The sequence below is a fragment of the Echinops telfairi genome, unplaced genomic scaffold (assembly GCF_000313985.2).
Source record: "Echinops telfairi isolate 266 unplaced genomic scaffold, ASM31398v2 ScPeMD7_7424;HRSCAF=8462, whole genome shotgun sequence".
NCBI lineage: Eukaryota > Metazoa > Chordata > Mammalia > Afrosoricida > Tenrecidae > Echinops > Echinops telfairi.
In genome coordinates this window covers 40,175,216-40,193,078 of record NW_022111324.1, presented here as the reverse complement: position 1 = coordinate 40,193,078, position 17,863 = coordinate 40,175,216, and the positions used below count along the sequence as shown (strand labels likewise).

General features: G+C 38.2%; 1 protein-coding gene across 1 annotated transcript in view; it reads left to right on the top strand.

The window, feature by feature from the left end:
* Positions 1–17,863, top strand: part of KCNT2 (potassium sodium-activated channel subfamily T member 2) — a 480,656-nt gene that overhangs the window by 386,423 nt on the left and 76,370 nt on the right. The window contains exon 21 of the mRNA XM_004700062.2: positions 1,472–1,606. Coding sequence (XP_004700119.1) covers positions 1,472–1,606 — 135 coding nt within the window. The remainder of the gene's footprint in view (positions 1–1,471; positions 1,607–17,863) is intronic.

Sequence of the window (17,863 nt, the reverse complement as noted above, 5' to 3'; positions counted from 1 at the left end):
TCTGAAATTATAGGACTTAGTCATCATTTTTGTGGTCCATAGGGAAAAATATCAAATTCAGTTTCCATCTACCTCTTCCTTTTAAAAATTGTATTTTTATGGATGTCAGAGCAATTCTGAATTTTTGAGACCAAAGGAAAACTGGACTGCCTATAGCGATTAACTTAAAGGCAATTGTGTTGGTTCAAAATTACAGATCTGGCCTTTCTCAGGAAAAGCTATTTATTTGGAATGACATGCTGTTTCCACAGTTTTAGCCATAAAATCTCTGCCACAGAATATTGCTTCTGATTCCAGTGAAATGTTTTTTTTCTGCGCTACTTCTGGGGATCCTGGGCTCAAAGTTTTGGCAATGGTCGTTCTCATATCATAACAGAGTTCAAAGGTGGCCTTCTACCTTCCTATAAAAGAAAATAATTTCCTCTAATGTGATATGGTTCATGCAGCCAATCATGCACCTTGCAAAGCTCTTCAGTTACCTGACATTTTAACTTAAAATCTAGAAAGAAAGAAAATTCTCTAAGTTTTCCACTTCAAATTTTGAATCAAAAGATGTGGGAATCAATTTAGTCATCTCCTCTTATTTGTCCTCAATCAATTTTATGCCTGGAGTATTCTTGCACTCCACAATTCCAATCTCCCTCAGACAATTCAGTACTATTTTCCTACTTTGTATGAAGCAGAGACAATGAAAGTAGTAATTTTCCTTCATCGACTTTATTGATAACTGAAAACAAGTTGTATTTGGAGGATGAAAGGTAATAGTTTAATCAATGACAGAAGAGAAAGCTGACTCTGTTATTGTTCTTAAGAATTTATACCTGAAATTAACAGTTACTTAATGCAGTCAAATAAATCAGATTATTCTAACTCATGCTCTAAAACTGTTGGCTGACTAGAATGTAGGCTTGCGTACAGCAGATATATAATACTTCCTATGCTCATGGCTCTGTGTAAGTAATCCAAAACATGGTTCCAATGTAAAGAACTACCAGGCATGTAAATATAAGTTATTTCATGGGAATAACTCTTTATTAGACTTAACTATCAAAATTAATAGAAACAGTATTCATCTTTACTCTTACTACATTATCTCAGGAATAAAAAAAGTAGATGTGGAATCTTGAACTAGTGGGTTAATGGTTAAAGAAAAGACCAAAACAGGTTTTATTTCTATTTAATTATAAAATGAATGTTATCTCTTTCATTTAAATAATGAATACATATTGATTTTAAGAACCTATAATACATGTGCTTTCAATTGAAATCTAATTCTATATAAAGAGCCCCAATATATCATTTATTTCATATGAGAAGAGGATATATATTACCATTCTCCTAATAGCTACCTGTACGCTCTGCACAAAATCACTTGTAACCGGCAGGCTCAGGGGAAGTGCAACATGTAATACTGATGCTGAGTTTGTGATTTAGGGTAAGTTTTTTATTCTCTGCTTATTTTCATTAAAAGCCTAGATGATCTCCTCAGGTGCGGAGTGACTTTTGCTGCCAACATGGTTGTGGTGGATAAGGAAAGTACCATGAGTGCCGAGGAAGACTACATGGCAGATGCCAAAACAATTGTTAACGTCCAGACCCTTTTCAGGTGAGTCTCTGAGAAACCCAACTCCGTCGTTGACCTGAAGGCAAATGTGAGAATACTTGGCTCGGGTTATGTGTGTGAGAAGTGAGGATGAGATGTTTGCATTCATTTAATCTTAAAGCAAATTCATAGTTACCATCAACTATGTAGCAGTCATGGTTTGTGACAAGCTGTCCCTTCCTAAATGTGGTGCGATGCTCAGTGGGGACCAAACGTGCCCATTTAGATAACTGGGCAACTGGGACAGAAAGATTGAAAGACAGTAAACAAGGAATGTATGCCCCCAAATCAAACTCATCTGCCATTGAGTGGATTCCAACGCATAGTGACCCTATGTCGAGGAAGCCTCATCTCTCTCACAAGGAGCAACGGGTGGGTTTCAACCATCAACCCGGTGGTTAGCAACTCAACACTTACCCAAACAGAGCCACCAGGTCTTTCTATGTAAGGAACTATAATTTTATCTTCGTATCTCTGTGTTTGATTAAATAAACTCACCCCAAAATGAATATTTATTATGGTCAGATTTCAGAGAGAACGAGTAATACTGGTCAGTGAAAAAGTTTTGTAAGAAGCAAGGACAAGATCATGTATCAATAGGACATCTAGAGGGCTTGGGCTTAGTTTCCCTAAAATCACCTACAAATTTAAAGGTTATTTAAATTTTAGACATGTTGCAGAAACCTAAACGAAATATCTAGATCTCAAATTATGAAAGTAAGCAAAACAATCGTAACTGTAGCAGCACCCCACCATTCACTCTACATTTATATATTCATAATAAAATAAAACTTACATTGAGATAAATTGTCTCAGGTTATACAATTTGAGTTTAGAGTCCAGAACGGCAAACCTACAAGTGAGTTCAGAACCCTTGAAAATGTACAGTATGATCATTGTTGACAAATTCCTTGACTAAGCTTGGGGGCCTTAATCACAAGGTTGTGCTCGTATGATGTCTTTTACATGCCTGATTGCTTTTAATTAGTCCATAAATGTTAGAAACTATTAGCAGTGCAATTATATGGGCTGTGACTAGCCATTTAAGTTCTAAATGGCATGCGATGCCTAGCCGTGACCAAGGAAGCATTTGGCTAGATGGATAACTAGAATAGAAAGGTTCTAAGACTGTGAACAAGTAATTTATGCTCCAAAACCAAACTTAACTGCCCCTGAGTCCCTGCCATGAGTCCATTGGCATGTTGAAGAATGGAAAAAGCACAGACCTTGAGACCGTGTGGCAGCGGACTTCTCTGGGACAACCTCTAGTCCAGAGGTTCCATTTTCATGGGGAAGGTACTTAAATCCTCCAGCACGGTGTGATCTCATATGTGTTTTCTAACTTCTTTGAAGTTCTGTTTCCCTACTCTCTAAAATGATCTGAAGATTAATCCGCCTGCATGGCAGCGTCAATGTAAGAATCCAAGATCAGGTATGTGAAGAATATCTCATAGCTCACAGAATGGAAGTACTGAGTTAGATCTACCTAGGAACGTATTGTCCACAGTTGAAAGCCACTGTAAAATAGCTGGAAGACTACGGTTCACCCAGAATATAATTAACTCATGTTTTAGCTATATTAAGCATCACCTCTAATGGTGAGCACAACACATATTTAAAATATGACAGGCACATAACATTTTTTTTCTTCCAGAGAATTAAAAAGAAATTATAGGGTAGAAAATTAATTCTGAGAGGTGAGAATAATAGTCAATTAATTTAAGCAAAGTCATACTCTTCAATCCCATGCATCGCAAAAGGTAATTATAGTTTTAACAGGAGAAGATCTCAGGTCTTTTTTATTAAATGTGCCATTTTAATTTCCCCCTGACTGTGAATTTATTAAGCTTCTGTTTATTTGACTTCTCTTGTGTATTCTCAGAATGAATCCTTTTCACTCCAAGATAATAATAAACCGATGAGTATTTTAAAACACACTGACCAGTTGAGTAAAAGGCAGATACACCCTCAGTGGTTAGCTATGCAAAGCCCACTCTTCGCTGAGTTCTTGGCTAAGGGGGAGAGCACATTCTGAATGAATGAGTGAATGAATGAATGGATAAAGAAGAATTTTTAATCCATTGGCGAGGGATTTAATCCCTTGGCAATTTAGGCTTGACTATTTTCTTTTCTTTTAGAGAATGTTGGAAAAACCTTGCTTTTTATGATCCATATAGATAACCACAGGTCTATGGGAAACACAGATGGTTTTTGCTTAATCCCTAGTGAAAGGTTGGCAGTTTAAAATCATGCAGCACTATTGCTGAGGGAAGACATGATCTTCCATTAAGATGACAGCCAAAAAAAAAAAAATGCCTGTGAAGCAGCTGCACTCTATAACACATGGGTCAACCAGAGATTCAATTCCATAATGGGTGAATTTTTTAATACATAGAATAAATAGTTATGAGAAGAACTTTTCAAATTAACTAATTGCCCCCTAAATTTCAAACTAATTGCACCTGTCTTTTCCTGTGCCCTGTAAAGCCACTATCATTTTTTCACTAATTATTAAACATCATTTTTCAGGGGAAAATGTTTGCCAGTTTCTAATGTAGTAATAAATGGGATAATACTATAGGCATACTCACCTTGCATATTTTAGTGCTACACTAAATTTTAGTGCTACCTTACATATGCTAACCTTGCATGCTAGGCTTACACATTTTAAGAAGTTAGAAACCTACACTTATATAAATAAAGAAAATAATGCATCTGATAGACTCCTCTTATAACTGCTGCCCTCCCCCCGCAAACACACACACACAAAACCCTCACTACATTCGAACCCTTTCCAAATCCGTTTCCTTTGTAGATACTGTGTCGTTCGGTGCCTTTGAGCCCATTCTGTAGCATATAGCGCAGCATCGCCAGGCCTGTGCCATCTTCACGACGTCCCGATGTTGGAGTCCCCTGTGGCTGCCGCTGCGTCAGTCCGTCTGACTGAGGGTCTCGCTCTGTTTGCTGACCCTCTACTCGGCACGTGTGCTGTCCTCGTCGGGGGCTGGTTCTTCCTGACGACGTGCCCAAAGTGCGTGAGAGAGAGCCTTGCTTTCTCCTTGCTTCTAGGACACAGTCTGTCTGTAACTTCAAAACTCACCGCCATGGAGTCCAGGCCAAATCACAGCGACCCTGTGAGTGTCCAAGACTGTAGTTCTGTGCTAGCAGCCCCCGCTTTTCTCCCTCGAGCAGCTGGTGGTTTTGAACTGCTGAACTTCCAGTTCTGACAACCCAAATCATAACCAGTAGATTTGAGGGTGAACTTTTTTTCTCCATTTTTTTTCAGCTTGAAAAGCCCGGGGTGTATTCCCCCTCCTGGCTTGCTAACGCCTGGCCTTTGCGTATTGTAAAATCCGATTTGCCCTCCCAAGCTCCCCTTTGGGATTGTCTATTTACCTCTTTTCTTTCATCCTTTCCTCCTTTTTCTTTAGCTAGTCTGTATTTAAAAGCAAGTTTCAGAGTCTTTTCTCACATCCACGTTAGTCTTTCTTTCCTGTCTTGTTAATGACCTTTTGCTTTTTTCTTGCATGATATTCTTGATTTCATCCGTTGCTAATCTTTCAGAACTGGAGAGCTGTTTCTCTCTAGTCTGTTATCTTAGATGACTCCATCATAGAAGCAAAAACAGTGATGCTGGAGACTTCTCTTGACTAGAAATGTCAGCTGTGGGAGTTGATAAGGAGACAAAAGGTGGTGACTGCGGAGGAGAATGAATACATGGTCAGGAGGCCAGGCTTATGACTGTAGATGACAGCAATCCAAAGTCAGCAGGTCAGATGACAGCTTGCTGAGGACTCTCATGATTGGCAGGCATTATGGCAGTCTGTTGTTTCAAGTCTGGGACACCAGAGATCTGAGTCAGGTGCAGGATACAGATCAAACACAAAGTAAACAAGTTTGCCAGAGGGAATGTGACTATACGAATATGTTTATATTGAAAATAGGCCAAACCTTAATACTTAATACTACCTTAATACTAAACCTATAAATATATGTCCTTAGATCTATTACCCCTGTCGTAAAGGGAGCGGGTGGACATTGGGCCTCTACTCAAGTACTTCCTCAACGCAAGAACACTTTGTTCTATTTACCTGGCATTCCATGATGCTCACCTTCCTGACACGATCGCTGAAAAAGCAGGTGCATAAGCAAATATAGTGAAGAATACATGTAAGGGTGGGGGAGGTTTCAGAATTCTGTGAAGAAGTAGAATGAAAATATAATGGAATTTCTCTATGACTTTTAAAGTCCTTTTATCTAGTCACCATTTGTGGTGCTGGAAGGGTGTTGGTAATCGATAAGCGGGGAGCTTTCAAGATTCTATCATGTGACTCTGCAGTAATTGTCCCTGCTCACTTCTTTCCTTGTTTCACATTGCAGTCATCAGTAATTATCAGTACATCTTGGTTACTTTCTTTATTCATTTCAAACTGCAAAGTTGGTTAAAAAAAAATCTCCACTTTCTCCATCTTTGCCATTAGTGGCTGATGCACACATTTGAATAATAGTTGCATTAGCTTGTCTTCTCTGTAGGCATATAAATATTAACCCTGGCAGTATTATAGTATTCTACTTCATGATAGATCTGAATATCTATATTACATATATCTCTAATTTGACATTATTTTCAATTTTTCATTGACAGATTGATGATTGACAACGTTCTACAACTATTCATAAAGTTTTCATGGGTCAGTGTTTTCAGAAGTAGATTTCTAGGTCTTCTTCCTGTCTGTCATAGAATTGAATCTCTGCTGAGTGGGTGACCCTTTGGCATTTGAAATACTGGTCATATAGCTTTCAGCAACATGCAAACTGACCCGTGTGGCAAACTAACTCTGACAATAGCACGTAGATTTTACCTCAGTTACTCTAATATCCCAGCTCCTAGTCTTTTAACTCCATTTTAACTTACAACCTGCTCAGCCTATTAACTTTTCATTATGCCACATCACTTGGTTGTCAGTTCCATGGTCAAGCATTGTAACCATTCCTGTGCAAAAACCCTCAAGAGATATTTACCAATCTCATTTTTGGTTGTTGTCATGGGGTTAATTCCACCTCTGGACAACCACTGAGCTCTGCTTCCTCTGTCTTTATCCTGCCGCACATGTCTGTCCTTCTTGGTCTTCTTCCTACCACTTGGCATGGAATCCTGCCAGCTGTTCGAGAGTCAGGGTTCTCTTACCATTTCATGGAGACACCCAGAATTTTTCAATCACAATGAAAGCATTCCTGACTACTTAGGATTTATGACTGTGTCCCCAACCCTCAAGAAACTGGAATCTTGCATGTTGAGTATGCGAGAGGGAGTAGTATCCCTAAAACATCTCGGCCAACTCATCTTGATGAATTCTATTAATTTGCTTATTGGAGACTTGATTTCTAATTGGTCAATTTAAAAGTTATCTGATTTTGATAGAAATGTGCATTTTTAAAACAAGCAATTTTGATTGCTCTTTTTGGAGTGTGGATTTTCTTTTTGATAATCGACTGCATGGTGAACTAGAATACCAACTGCACCTGGCATATAGTGTAAACAAATACATGCCCATATCACACTACTTATGCTGGAGCTCTTTTAAGTAAATTACAGACATTACAAGAACCACTTGGCTAGTAGTGATGGATAGAGCTAGGATTAAACTAAATGAGTTCTAAAGCCTAAAGTCAACTATACTTTAATCCAGGCAGTTTGAACATGTCCATACTGTTGCCTGACGCTGTCACACAGGGTTGATGGGAGGGCCACGTAAGATTTGGTAAAGCATGCATAGCAGTGCTTGGTGTCAGTGCGCAAAGGAACGGGATTGATGGTGTTGCTAAAAGAACACTTCCTAAATCGATACATCTAAAATCCAGTGGCCAGAAAAGGATATATTTGAGAAGAATATCATGGTCATTTTATTACATAAATTATTGAGACAGTTAGAAAATTGAATTTACCTTGTTTTATTTCTACAAAAGAAAAAAATAAGTCTTGTGGTTTACTCAGTATCTGTATATACCAGGCAAATAAATGTTATGATATGCTGTAATTTATATGAGATGATGTCTCATTTTCCATTTTTCTTTTAAAATTTGTGAATGACTATGTGGACATTTTTCCATTTTGACTTGGTTATTATGACATTCTATTTTCCTGTGGGCTATTTTGTCTATTACATACACAGTTTTTAAAGCTACCAAATAACAAGTTAAAAACATCTTCAATAAATGTACATTAGAAACTAAACCTACATCCCCAATCAAAGTCACTGCCATTGAGTCAAACCCACTCTGGGTTTCCGAGACTGTTAACTCTTGATGGGAGTAGAAAGTTATGTTAGATGGGTTCTCTAAAGAAACAAAACCAGGAAACTAATAATTTTGAATATATTTATATAGATAGATAACATAAGAAAAAAACAGTTAATTAATCTATAAAGCAGTACAAATGGCTCAGTGAAACTCACTTCCATGAGACAGCTAACAGACTGGCAGTTATTCAAGTCTTGAGGGCCCCCAAGTAGTCCTCTGAAGAACAATTCAGTGTCCAGCAGTCCCCAGCTCAAGCGATGTATACTCCAGTAGCGTGACGAAGCAGTTCTTGAAGGAACCTTAAACTACAGTGACACAGTCCACGGGTTAGGTGTCCCACAGGTAGTATGGCTTGCAAACTGAGGCACAGAACAAGCTAACACTGGTCCGATGATCAAAGAGTGAGAGAAAAGAAAGGCGAGGCTCGCCGAGCCATTTGTCTCCCCACCCTTTAATTAGTCCACATGTATTCATTTTCCATTTTGGCACAATAAACCTACCTATCACAAAAGCCCAGTCCTTTTTCCCCAGAGCACTAGTGGTTTACAACTGCTGGCCATGAGGATTGCATCCCAAAAGGTAACCACTATGCAACGAGATCTCTCCATTAGACCCCAGGAGACAGGAATTCAATTGAGTTCAAGAATAAGATGAAAGTAAAATTTCTCTGATTCACAAGTTATTCACCAGTAACAGGTATGGCCTGTTTTACCAAGCTGGAATGAAAATAAAGTTTGTGTTTATTTGGAGTCCAAAAGTTAAAGTTGATTACTTGAACCTGTACTTCCCTAATTTCCTGGGACATATAACTTCTCTGGACAAACCTCTTCTCTACCTATATTGTCCAAGTACCCTACAAGTTTACACAGTTCAAAAGGACCAAAGGCAAAATTGGAGACTCTCATCTATTAATTAGCAGGATATGTGGGGCTAGTATGGTGTGAATTTCTTTTCATCTGCACTTGCATCTCTAAATTAACATGGTTTTGTAGTTGAAAATTAAACAACTGAGTTAAATATGTGACAATCATGCACTTACAGGGTTGGTTCCTACAGGATTCTTTCAGAGGACTGTCATGTCTTCCAGAATAGACCAACCCAGGAAATGTTTCATGCTTCAACATCCAAAGTAGCAACACTGCAACGTCAAGAACGTAGCACTCAAAAACGTATCCCACATGTTTAAAGAGCATTGCTGAAGGATTCTCTTTGTGCCAGAAGCCTGGGCCACGAAAAGCCTCCGGTTTTGGGTCATTCTCTGTGCAAGAATGACTCTTTCCTGCAAACAACCTACTTTCATTATTGCTTCCATAGACCTGATCCTTCTTGAGTTCCTCTTTGTAGGCTTTTTGTAGCTACTTACAGTAGCAAGCTTCTTTTGTGACAGCCTCTGTCCTGGGAGTTCCGGTTCCATGAACAGGGACAATTTGCATTTCTTTACTTAAAGGAGGCTCCTACCATGCTGAACAGCTAGTTCATGTAGTCCCCCACCCCCTCCAAAAAAAAGTGGCAGAAACAGTTTTAGAACTTAATCTCCTAGTTACGAGAAATGGAAGATGGGAAAATTTGCTCTTAAATGTTAAGTTAGAAAAGTATCTCTGGAAAGGATCCACGGGTATGGTATTAAATTGTTATTAGATTGATTTGAATGCAGCAGTAATTTGGGAATTTGTTTTATTTTCATATGAATAAAGTACATGTGATTTTGCCTTTATTTTTGTTTTCTAATATTAATTTCCATTTACCAGTCTTGTATGATAAGGAGCTCATTTAAACATTCCATGAGTATTTGTTTGGAAAGCCAGAAAGAAATTACCCATCCAATGGGTAGTTTTATAGGATAAATTCTAAGTCTGTTTATAATTGACCATTGTTAATGTAGTGTGCTTAGTCCAGAAACATCTGTTGAGTATCTTCTAATTGGGAATATATCGGATCCCAGGGCTCCCCATTCAGTAAGGACTAAGACACACATAAATCTTGGCCTCAAGATGCCTGGCTGACAAGAGAAAGCATTAAGTGATCCATTTGGCAGTTTACTTAGAGAATTAAAATATAGCAACTACTGTAAAAAACTAGAGAGTTATATAAATTTAGACAATCTGATCTTGTCCCACAGTCAGGAAATACCTCCCCAAGAAACTGATATTTAATCTGTTATATGTAGGATGAATAGAGGTTTAGTGGGCAAAAAGAAGGCCAGAACATCCCAGGTGGGAACAGCATATATAAATGCTGCCATCAATTCAACTGCATCTCATAGCAGCTTAATTAACATGACCGAGTGCCACTCTCTCTGGGTTTCCAGAGTATATAGCCTCATCTTTTTCCTGTGGAGTGACTTGAGGGTTCGAACCCATGGGTCTGTATAGAGAAGATAGTAAGAATGTGACATATTCTAGGACTGAGCATAAAGCATAGAAGATTGATTCTATGATGCTAAATTGAATACCAAAACCAGATTATAGCTTCATTCTTATTTAAGAATAGCAGGAAATTACTGAATGACCAAGAGGCTTTTTTTTTCCAAAAAATATTTTACTTCAAATGTAGAAAATTGTTTAGAGGAAAGCAATAGTTTTCTGTGACAATAGATTAGTTAGAGGACTTTCACATTTCCAGGATAGAAAAAAACTGTGTGTGCTAATATATTATCATTTATACCTTCCAACAATATTATTGAGAAAAAAAACTTGCATGTGCACATGAGAAATTACAAAATCCCAAATAATATAACTTAAAAACACAAATAAGAGAATTTAAAGTAAATGCTGAATATATGCATAAGTATGGGTGATTGTAGGCAATTATTCTTTTATTCAGTGCAAATTCTTTATGTTTTATATTGTCAACTCTTTCAATGGATAAAAACCAAGATATATCTGATATGTATTAAACTCCCACTTATTACTAACTCAGACTTCCTGAAGTGTTTTATATTATTTAGGAGCCCTTATCATATATACATATTTATTTTATTGTCTTGATAGTCAATTATAGTCTAAAATTTTGTTCATGTATCCAAGCATGCCTATATATATCTACTTGTTTAATGTAATCATCCTATTGGTTAAAAAATATAATTCCTGGCCAACCGGATAGATTTAGAATGAGTACTATAAAATACTATCTCATTAAACCATCTCTAAAATACTGAAAAAGCCCGCATGACAGCCATCGTGTGGGTCGAATGCTTAGTGTCAGAGGAAAGTTCTTTTTCATTGGCTCTCTAGTGGCTGTTCTTTGGAATTCGACTCCCAGGCCTTTCTTCCCAGGAGTCTCTGGATAGACTCCAGCCTTTCAGGTAGTAGCTGAGGGAATTCATGGCGTGCACCACTCAGGGGAGTACATTCAATGTTATAGTTGTGTTTTCTTGTGTTTCTTTGTTTTGCTTTAAAATACCAACAGAAGTTTCAGAGCATTGTGAAATACAGTATTTTGTGTTTTTGCTCATATAGTTTGATGAGCATAACCAAGGATGTCAGAAATATGAATTGAATGATTAAAGGAGGAAGTGAACTAAACTGTAGCTACTTTAGACATCCCAACAATTGTATTCATATCACTGAGACTGAGCATAAAAGCAATGGTAGAAATTTTCAAATAGGACAAAATATGATTTTCAATTACAATATTGCTTAATTATAGTCTAGTACCTGGGGAAATAGACTTACTTATTATTTCACTTTATTTCTGTACTCAAAATGTATTTAACTATTATTAAGAACTTGAATAGATAAACAGTATTAATATTTTAAGTTATTTTGTGTTGTTTAAGTAAATCTATTAGAGAACCAAATTAGCAAGTATAAAATATTATAGTTTAGTACAAGGGAAGTAATTTAAAGAAATAAATGCTCACTGCTGTACTGTAGTGTATTATGAAAGTATTATTTCGTCCTAGATTTTCACTAGATGGCAGGCTTAGCTAACATATCTATTTTCTCCATTTGAAATAACGTAAATGGTGAAGATTGATTTATCATGAGCAGAAAAGTCACATCATATAAGGTTTGCTTTCCTATCCAACTTCAACTCTAAAATCCACTGAAGAGCAGTGACTGGATCACTCAATCATATGATCATTCACGCTTACCAAGAAGTCAAATATCATGTGTCTACTATATATGAGTATATTCATTCCTACTTGAGTAGGTGTTACAGAAAGAGTTTAATCAAAGAAGACCTAGTAAGCTCAAATGTATTCAAAGTTAGAATGATGATATATTAAAAAGGTAAGAGCAACATTTCTCAGAGAAAATAAAAAATTTCAACAAAATGAAATGAACTTCCTTTGATCTGTAGCTGTTTTTTCCTTGTAAGCTCCTTCCTACCTTACCTCGCAATAGACCCCTAAATGTTTTAACAAGTTATGTCTTGACACTGCTTCTCTATGATTATTCAGTGAGCCACAGTTTATCATCATTTTATAGCTCATTTAAAGTTTACAATTTCTTCTGTTAGATCATGCTATCATTGGGTGTTGAGAGTCAGTTCTGACTGCTAGCAACCCTGTGTGTAACCTAATGAAGCCCTGCCTGATCCTGCATGACCTCCTCAGCTGTGCTGATTGCAGCCACTGTGTCAATCAATCTTTCTGAAGGTCTTCCTCTGTTTTCTGCCCCTTGATCTTACTAATTATGGTGTATATGTTTTTGATGCACCTAAGGACCAGAATTTGGTAACAATACCTGCTTGATAATTATTTTTAAGTTAACTATTAGATATTGAGCCAAATAAACAAAACAACAGTCATGTGAATTTAGGACCCCGCAGCCACTATTTATGTAGGAGGGATGTACAACACGTTGTGCCTCTCGAATCAACTTTCAGTATCAGAAACACTCTGTATCACTGGATAGTCTTGATAATGTACTCTTATTTGGACAATTTGAGTTTCCTTTTCAGTGATCTCTCTATGTATTTGTATGAGAATCCCAAGGAAGCTCTATAACCTGACTGCATGGGGAGGCCCTGTGCATGATCATATTTTGCCTTTCTGTGTCTCAGTTTCCTCATCTCAACCAGTAATACACTATTCATACCCATTCCCAAAAAAGGCGACCCAGAATGTGGAAATCATAGAGTAATAAGATCAATAGCATATATATGTAAAATTTGGCTGAAAATAATTCAGAATCAATGCGAACAGGACATTGACAGAGAACTCCTAGAAATGCAAACAGGATCTAGAAGCGGATGTGGAATGAGGGCTATCATTGCTGATGTCAGATAGATCTTGGCTAATGGTTAAGACAACAGGCAAGTTTCACCCATGTTTTATTGGCTATGTGAAGACATTTGACTTAATTGTCTTAATTGCACCATTTTTATGTCAATCTGTGTGATCATGAAATAATTGAAGACTATGGAACGTATGGAGAAGAACACACATCAGGATTGGTGGAAGGCTCGTTGACAGTCTGAATTATGAAGATAACACTGCCTTGGTACCTGACACTGAAGAGAGCTTCCAGCATTTACTGATGAAGGTAAAAGACTACAACCTTCAGTAGGATTGCAGCTCAACGTAGTAGACAGGACAATTCTCAGAAATGGCCCCATAAGCAGTATGATGATTGATGGGGAAAAGATAGATATCATCAGCAATCTAATTTTACTGAGATCTACAATCAACATCCATGAAAGCAGCAAAAAAAATCAATGTAGTACATTGGGCATATGTGCAGCAAAAGGCCTCTTGGAAGTATTAAAGAACAGAGCAGTCACGACTTTTGGAATAAGGCTTATCTCCCAAGCCATGTTTTTTTTAATTGCCTCATTAATTTTAAAGACGTTTTGAATAAGAAAGACCAAAGAATAGTGTCTTTGAATTATGCATTTGGTGAAGCATTTTGAATATACCATGGCCTCACAGATCATTGTTGGCTGTTCGAAGCACAAGACCAGTTTAATTGATTGAACTTACTATCTTTGGTGACTTTTGAGTGTGAAGAAGAGTAAAACTGCTAGAAAATAAAACTCACGCAAAATATAGGTAATGCAATGCTTCTCATAAACTAATGGAGTAAGATTGAACATCCACTTCATCAAGATATATTTATTAAACTGCTTATCCAAAATGCACAAATAAGAATTGGAAAATTATTTATTATAGAAATATAAAGTGTACTGAGAAGGTGTTGGAGAAAAACAAAATAATTCCCTGCCAAAGCAGTAAACCTCTTCACAAAAATCGATGGGAAAGAAATCTCTTTTACTAGTGAAGTACACTAAACCATGCCGTGATGCGTATCATGGGCAAACTACAAAAATGACCATGAAGAAAGAAGAAAACCGTTCTCTTTGTAGACAACAAGATATACACAGCCAACATTTTTATATAGCCAACTCTTTTTATATAGCCGACGAAGGAGCCCCGGGAGCCCAGTCCAGTAAGCCTTGAACTGCTATCTGTAAGGTCTGGGCCCAAAGCTGCCCGTGGCTCCCCAGGTGAAGGGTAGTGCGATCACTCCATAAATAATTAAACCTCAGAAGCCCTTCATAAGGTCACCATGAGTCAGAATAAACTCGATAGCCATGGGTACATATACAACTCATTATGTATGTGCATGTTCTCAAGATAACGAATCACTCATTCTCTTGTATGGGGATTTGACAGTTTGGCTTTATTTTTCGTAGATCCAAGCATCCACTGCCATTGAGCCAATTATACTCAGAGATCCACACTATCTGCTCATAGAGCAGAACTTCTCTATAGGATAGTTGAGGGTGTCAATCCTTAAGGAAGCATACTGCCTCATCTTTCTCTTGCAGGGCTCCTGTAGGCTCTAAACTATCAACCTTGAGGTTGGCAGCCCAGTGCTTAACCTATTTTGCCACTAGGATAGTTCATCCTAAATTTAGATGGTAACAAACATTTTTGTAACTCAGTGACAAGAGATAATTTTGCAACTTGGAGCCAAAACCCAGACTCCTACCTTCTCTCCCATGAAGAAAAATGGAAAACAGCAAAATCTTCCTTGATGGCTAAGTCCTTAAGAAAGACTTTCCTTGTTCTATGCATCTTAGTCTAAAAGGGATTTCCAACACATGCTCACATTTTTTAGCAGTATTCTCCACACCAAGCCATTGGCTACATTAATGATATTGATCTTGTTGCTGGTGTTAGGTGCCATCAAATTGGCTCTGACCCATGGTGACCCTTTGCACCCCAGAACAAAACACTGCCTGGTCCTGCTATCTTTGCAAATGTTCCTGTGCCTGAATCCATTGTTGCAACCATGGTGTAAGTCCATCTCTTTTAGGGTCTTGCTCTTTTTCATTGCCCCTCAATTTTACCAAGCATGATGTCCTTCTCCAGAGACTGGTCTTTCCGAACAATAGATCTGAAGTTTGTAATATATTATCCTTGCCTCTAGGAGCTGTCTGGCCGTACTTCTTTCAAGTCCATGGTACTTTCAATATCATTGCCCGCACCACAATTCAAACGCATTGATTCCTCTTCAGTCTTCCTTATTCAGTATCCAAATTTCACATGCATATGAGGCGATGGATTACCAAATGTGTCAGGGAGGTTATTTATGTTATTTTTCAGGAGGCTAATAATGCCATGTCTAAGCATTCCATAGAGATACAAAAACCTTAAGTGTGAATGGATTTGGAGCTCTCACTTAATTATAGCCCTAATCTAAGGAGAAAAAATATTCTAACAATATGGTCCTGTTCAATAATAACTCTCACAAAGAGATCAATGAAGATATGGGTGCATAGCAAAGTGTGGTGAAGAACTCAGATGGTGCCCAACTATCACAAAGGATAATATTTAGAGTCTTAAAAGCTTGTCTGAGAACAAGCAGTCATTTAATTGAGGTATCAGCTTACTCTACAATAGAAGAAGCACACCAGCCTGTGTGATCCAAAAAGTGTTAATAATAATAATTTAACTAGAGGAGGGCTTGTATTAGAGCTAAAATTCTGACACCCTGGTTTGCAAAAAAGGTTATGGGTGGCACTGACAGGCCAAAATTAATTTTCAGACCCCACATTGATTAAGCCTCCACTGACTGTTTTTTGATTTTTAACCAATGATGAAAATAATCTTGCCCTGGCAGTATTGAGTGCCTCTACCTCGTTCCTACCAATCCAGGGAGGGGCATCTCTCTCTAGGAAAGGGGCTTGCCTAGGTATGCCCATGATGGGCCACAGTTTCAGTCATGCCTGATCATAGCACATCAGCCTCACCTTGACTGCCTTGCTCACAAAGCCTTGGACCAATTTTATAAGCCCTTCATCTATTTATGTACATGTCTCAATCGTGGCCCTCTTCCTGCTTCTGTTGGTCCACCTCTAATTGTGATATATTGATCTGCCATTAATCATGCTTTCTGACAGCACCCTTTGCCCGCTCATGCCCTTTTCAGGCTTGGTACTTCATTGAGCCCTTGTACACCATTTTAACCTCATGTTGGTATTCTCCCTCATGCAGATGATGTGTCTGTGCCTTTGTGTTGTGTTGGACTCTTTTAAGACATATTAAATGTTCTCAAAATTAGAATATGGTGAAGAAAAAGCATCAGGGCTAAAATTATGAACACCCAATTTGGAAAAGGCTATGGAGGACAGTGGGAGCCCCATCTACAGAGGATCCAGTCAGACCATGCCCCTGGCAGATCCACTCAAGTAAAAGACAAGAGCCCCAAACAAGCCTACTCTCAGGCAGTGACTATTGTAATCAGAATTATATGGGATTGATTCAGTACCAGACCAGTTGTCCTCTATAGACACAACATGAATTTGCACTTGGTGCAACTATCCCTTAGCTGTCTCATGACAGAAATTGCCTTCCCGGGCATTTTGAATGTTGATGGGGCTCTTCATCTTACACATCATTTGTATTGGTCTTCCCAGCCATGAAGCACAGGAGGAAGGGATGTATGATGAAATAAAAGATGCAAAGTGTTATGGGGAATGAGGAGGGAGGTGAAAGGGATGGAAAGAGGATTTCCAGAGTAAACAATGAAGACAGGATGGAACACTAGAACTGATCGTGATTGCACAGTTCCATTTAAGGATGATATGATCATGGGTTGGGGCTGGTTGGGGAAGGGGGTGTCTATGGTAGATGTGGTGGTGATAGTATCTACTCCTCTTGATGTGATGAACAATTGAACTGTTATGGGATGAAAAGGATAGAAAGAGACAGTTCTATCAAATGGTCAGATTTTGCCACTAAGAGTTTCTTAAGATAAATGCTCTTGAAAGAGGAAGTGTGGCATGTATGGGGAGAATGACTATTACTTTTCATTCTGATGTGTCATTACTCCTAAAAAAGAAACTTCGCATTTTCAGATGTTATGATGTAGTCAGAGAGTCAAGGCCAGAGCATGAAATCAGCAAGGGAACAAATGTATTAAGGAGACTCATGGGGAGCCAACGTGGAGAGAATGATTCTGACTCCAATTAAATTGCTGAAGAGCTTTAAAAGGCCTTTGGGTTATGTGGGGCGGGGAGAAGAAATAAGGAAGGGAATGTGTGAATTTCAGGTAGAAATAGCAACATGGGGAAAGGAAAAAATGCTAAGAAAATGGTAATGCGATCATCACACCTAATAAATGGCACCTGTTGTACGTTCACATAGTAGGATAAGCACTTCTCAGGTTAGTGGGTTACACTATGGGCTTCTAACCACAGGTCCGCAATTCAACCCTACCAGCCACTGCATGGGAGAAAGTATAGAGCAGTGGTTCTCAACCTTCCTAATGCTGTGATCCTTTAATACCATTCCTCATGTTGTTGTGACCCCTAACCATAACATTATTTTCATTGTTACTTCATAACTATAAGGAGGCCAATTTTATGGAGGCCAATTCAGCAATTGGGAGCATTCTCTCTGGGAGAAAGGAAAGACCCTTGGCAAAGAGTCACTGTACCACAAAGAATTAGTCAATATTCCACCATTTCAGGAGGCAACATATGAGCAAGAACGAATGGCACTGC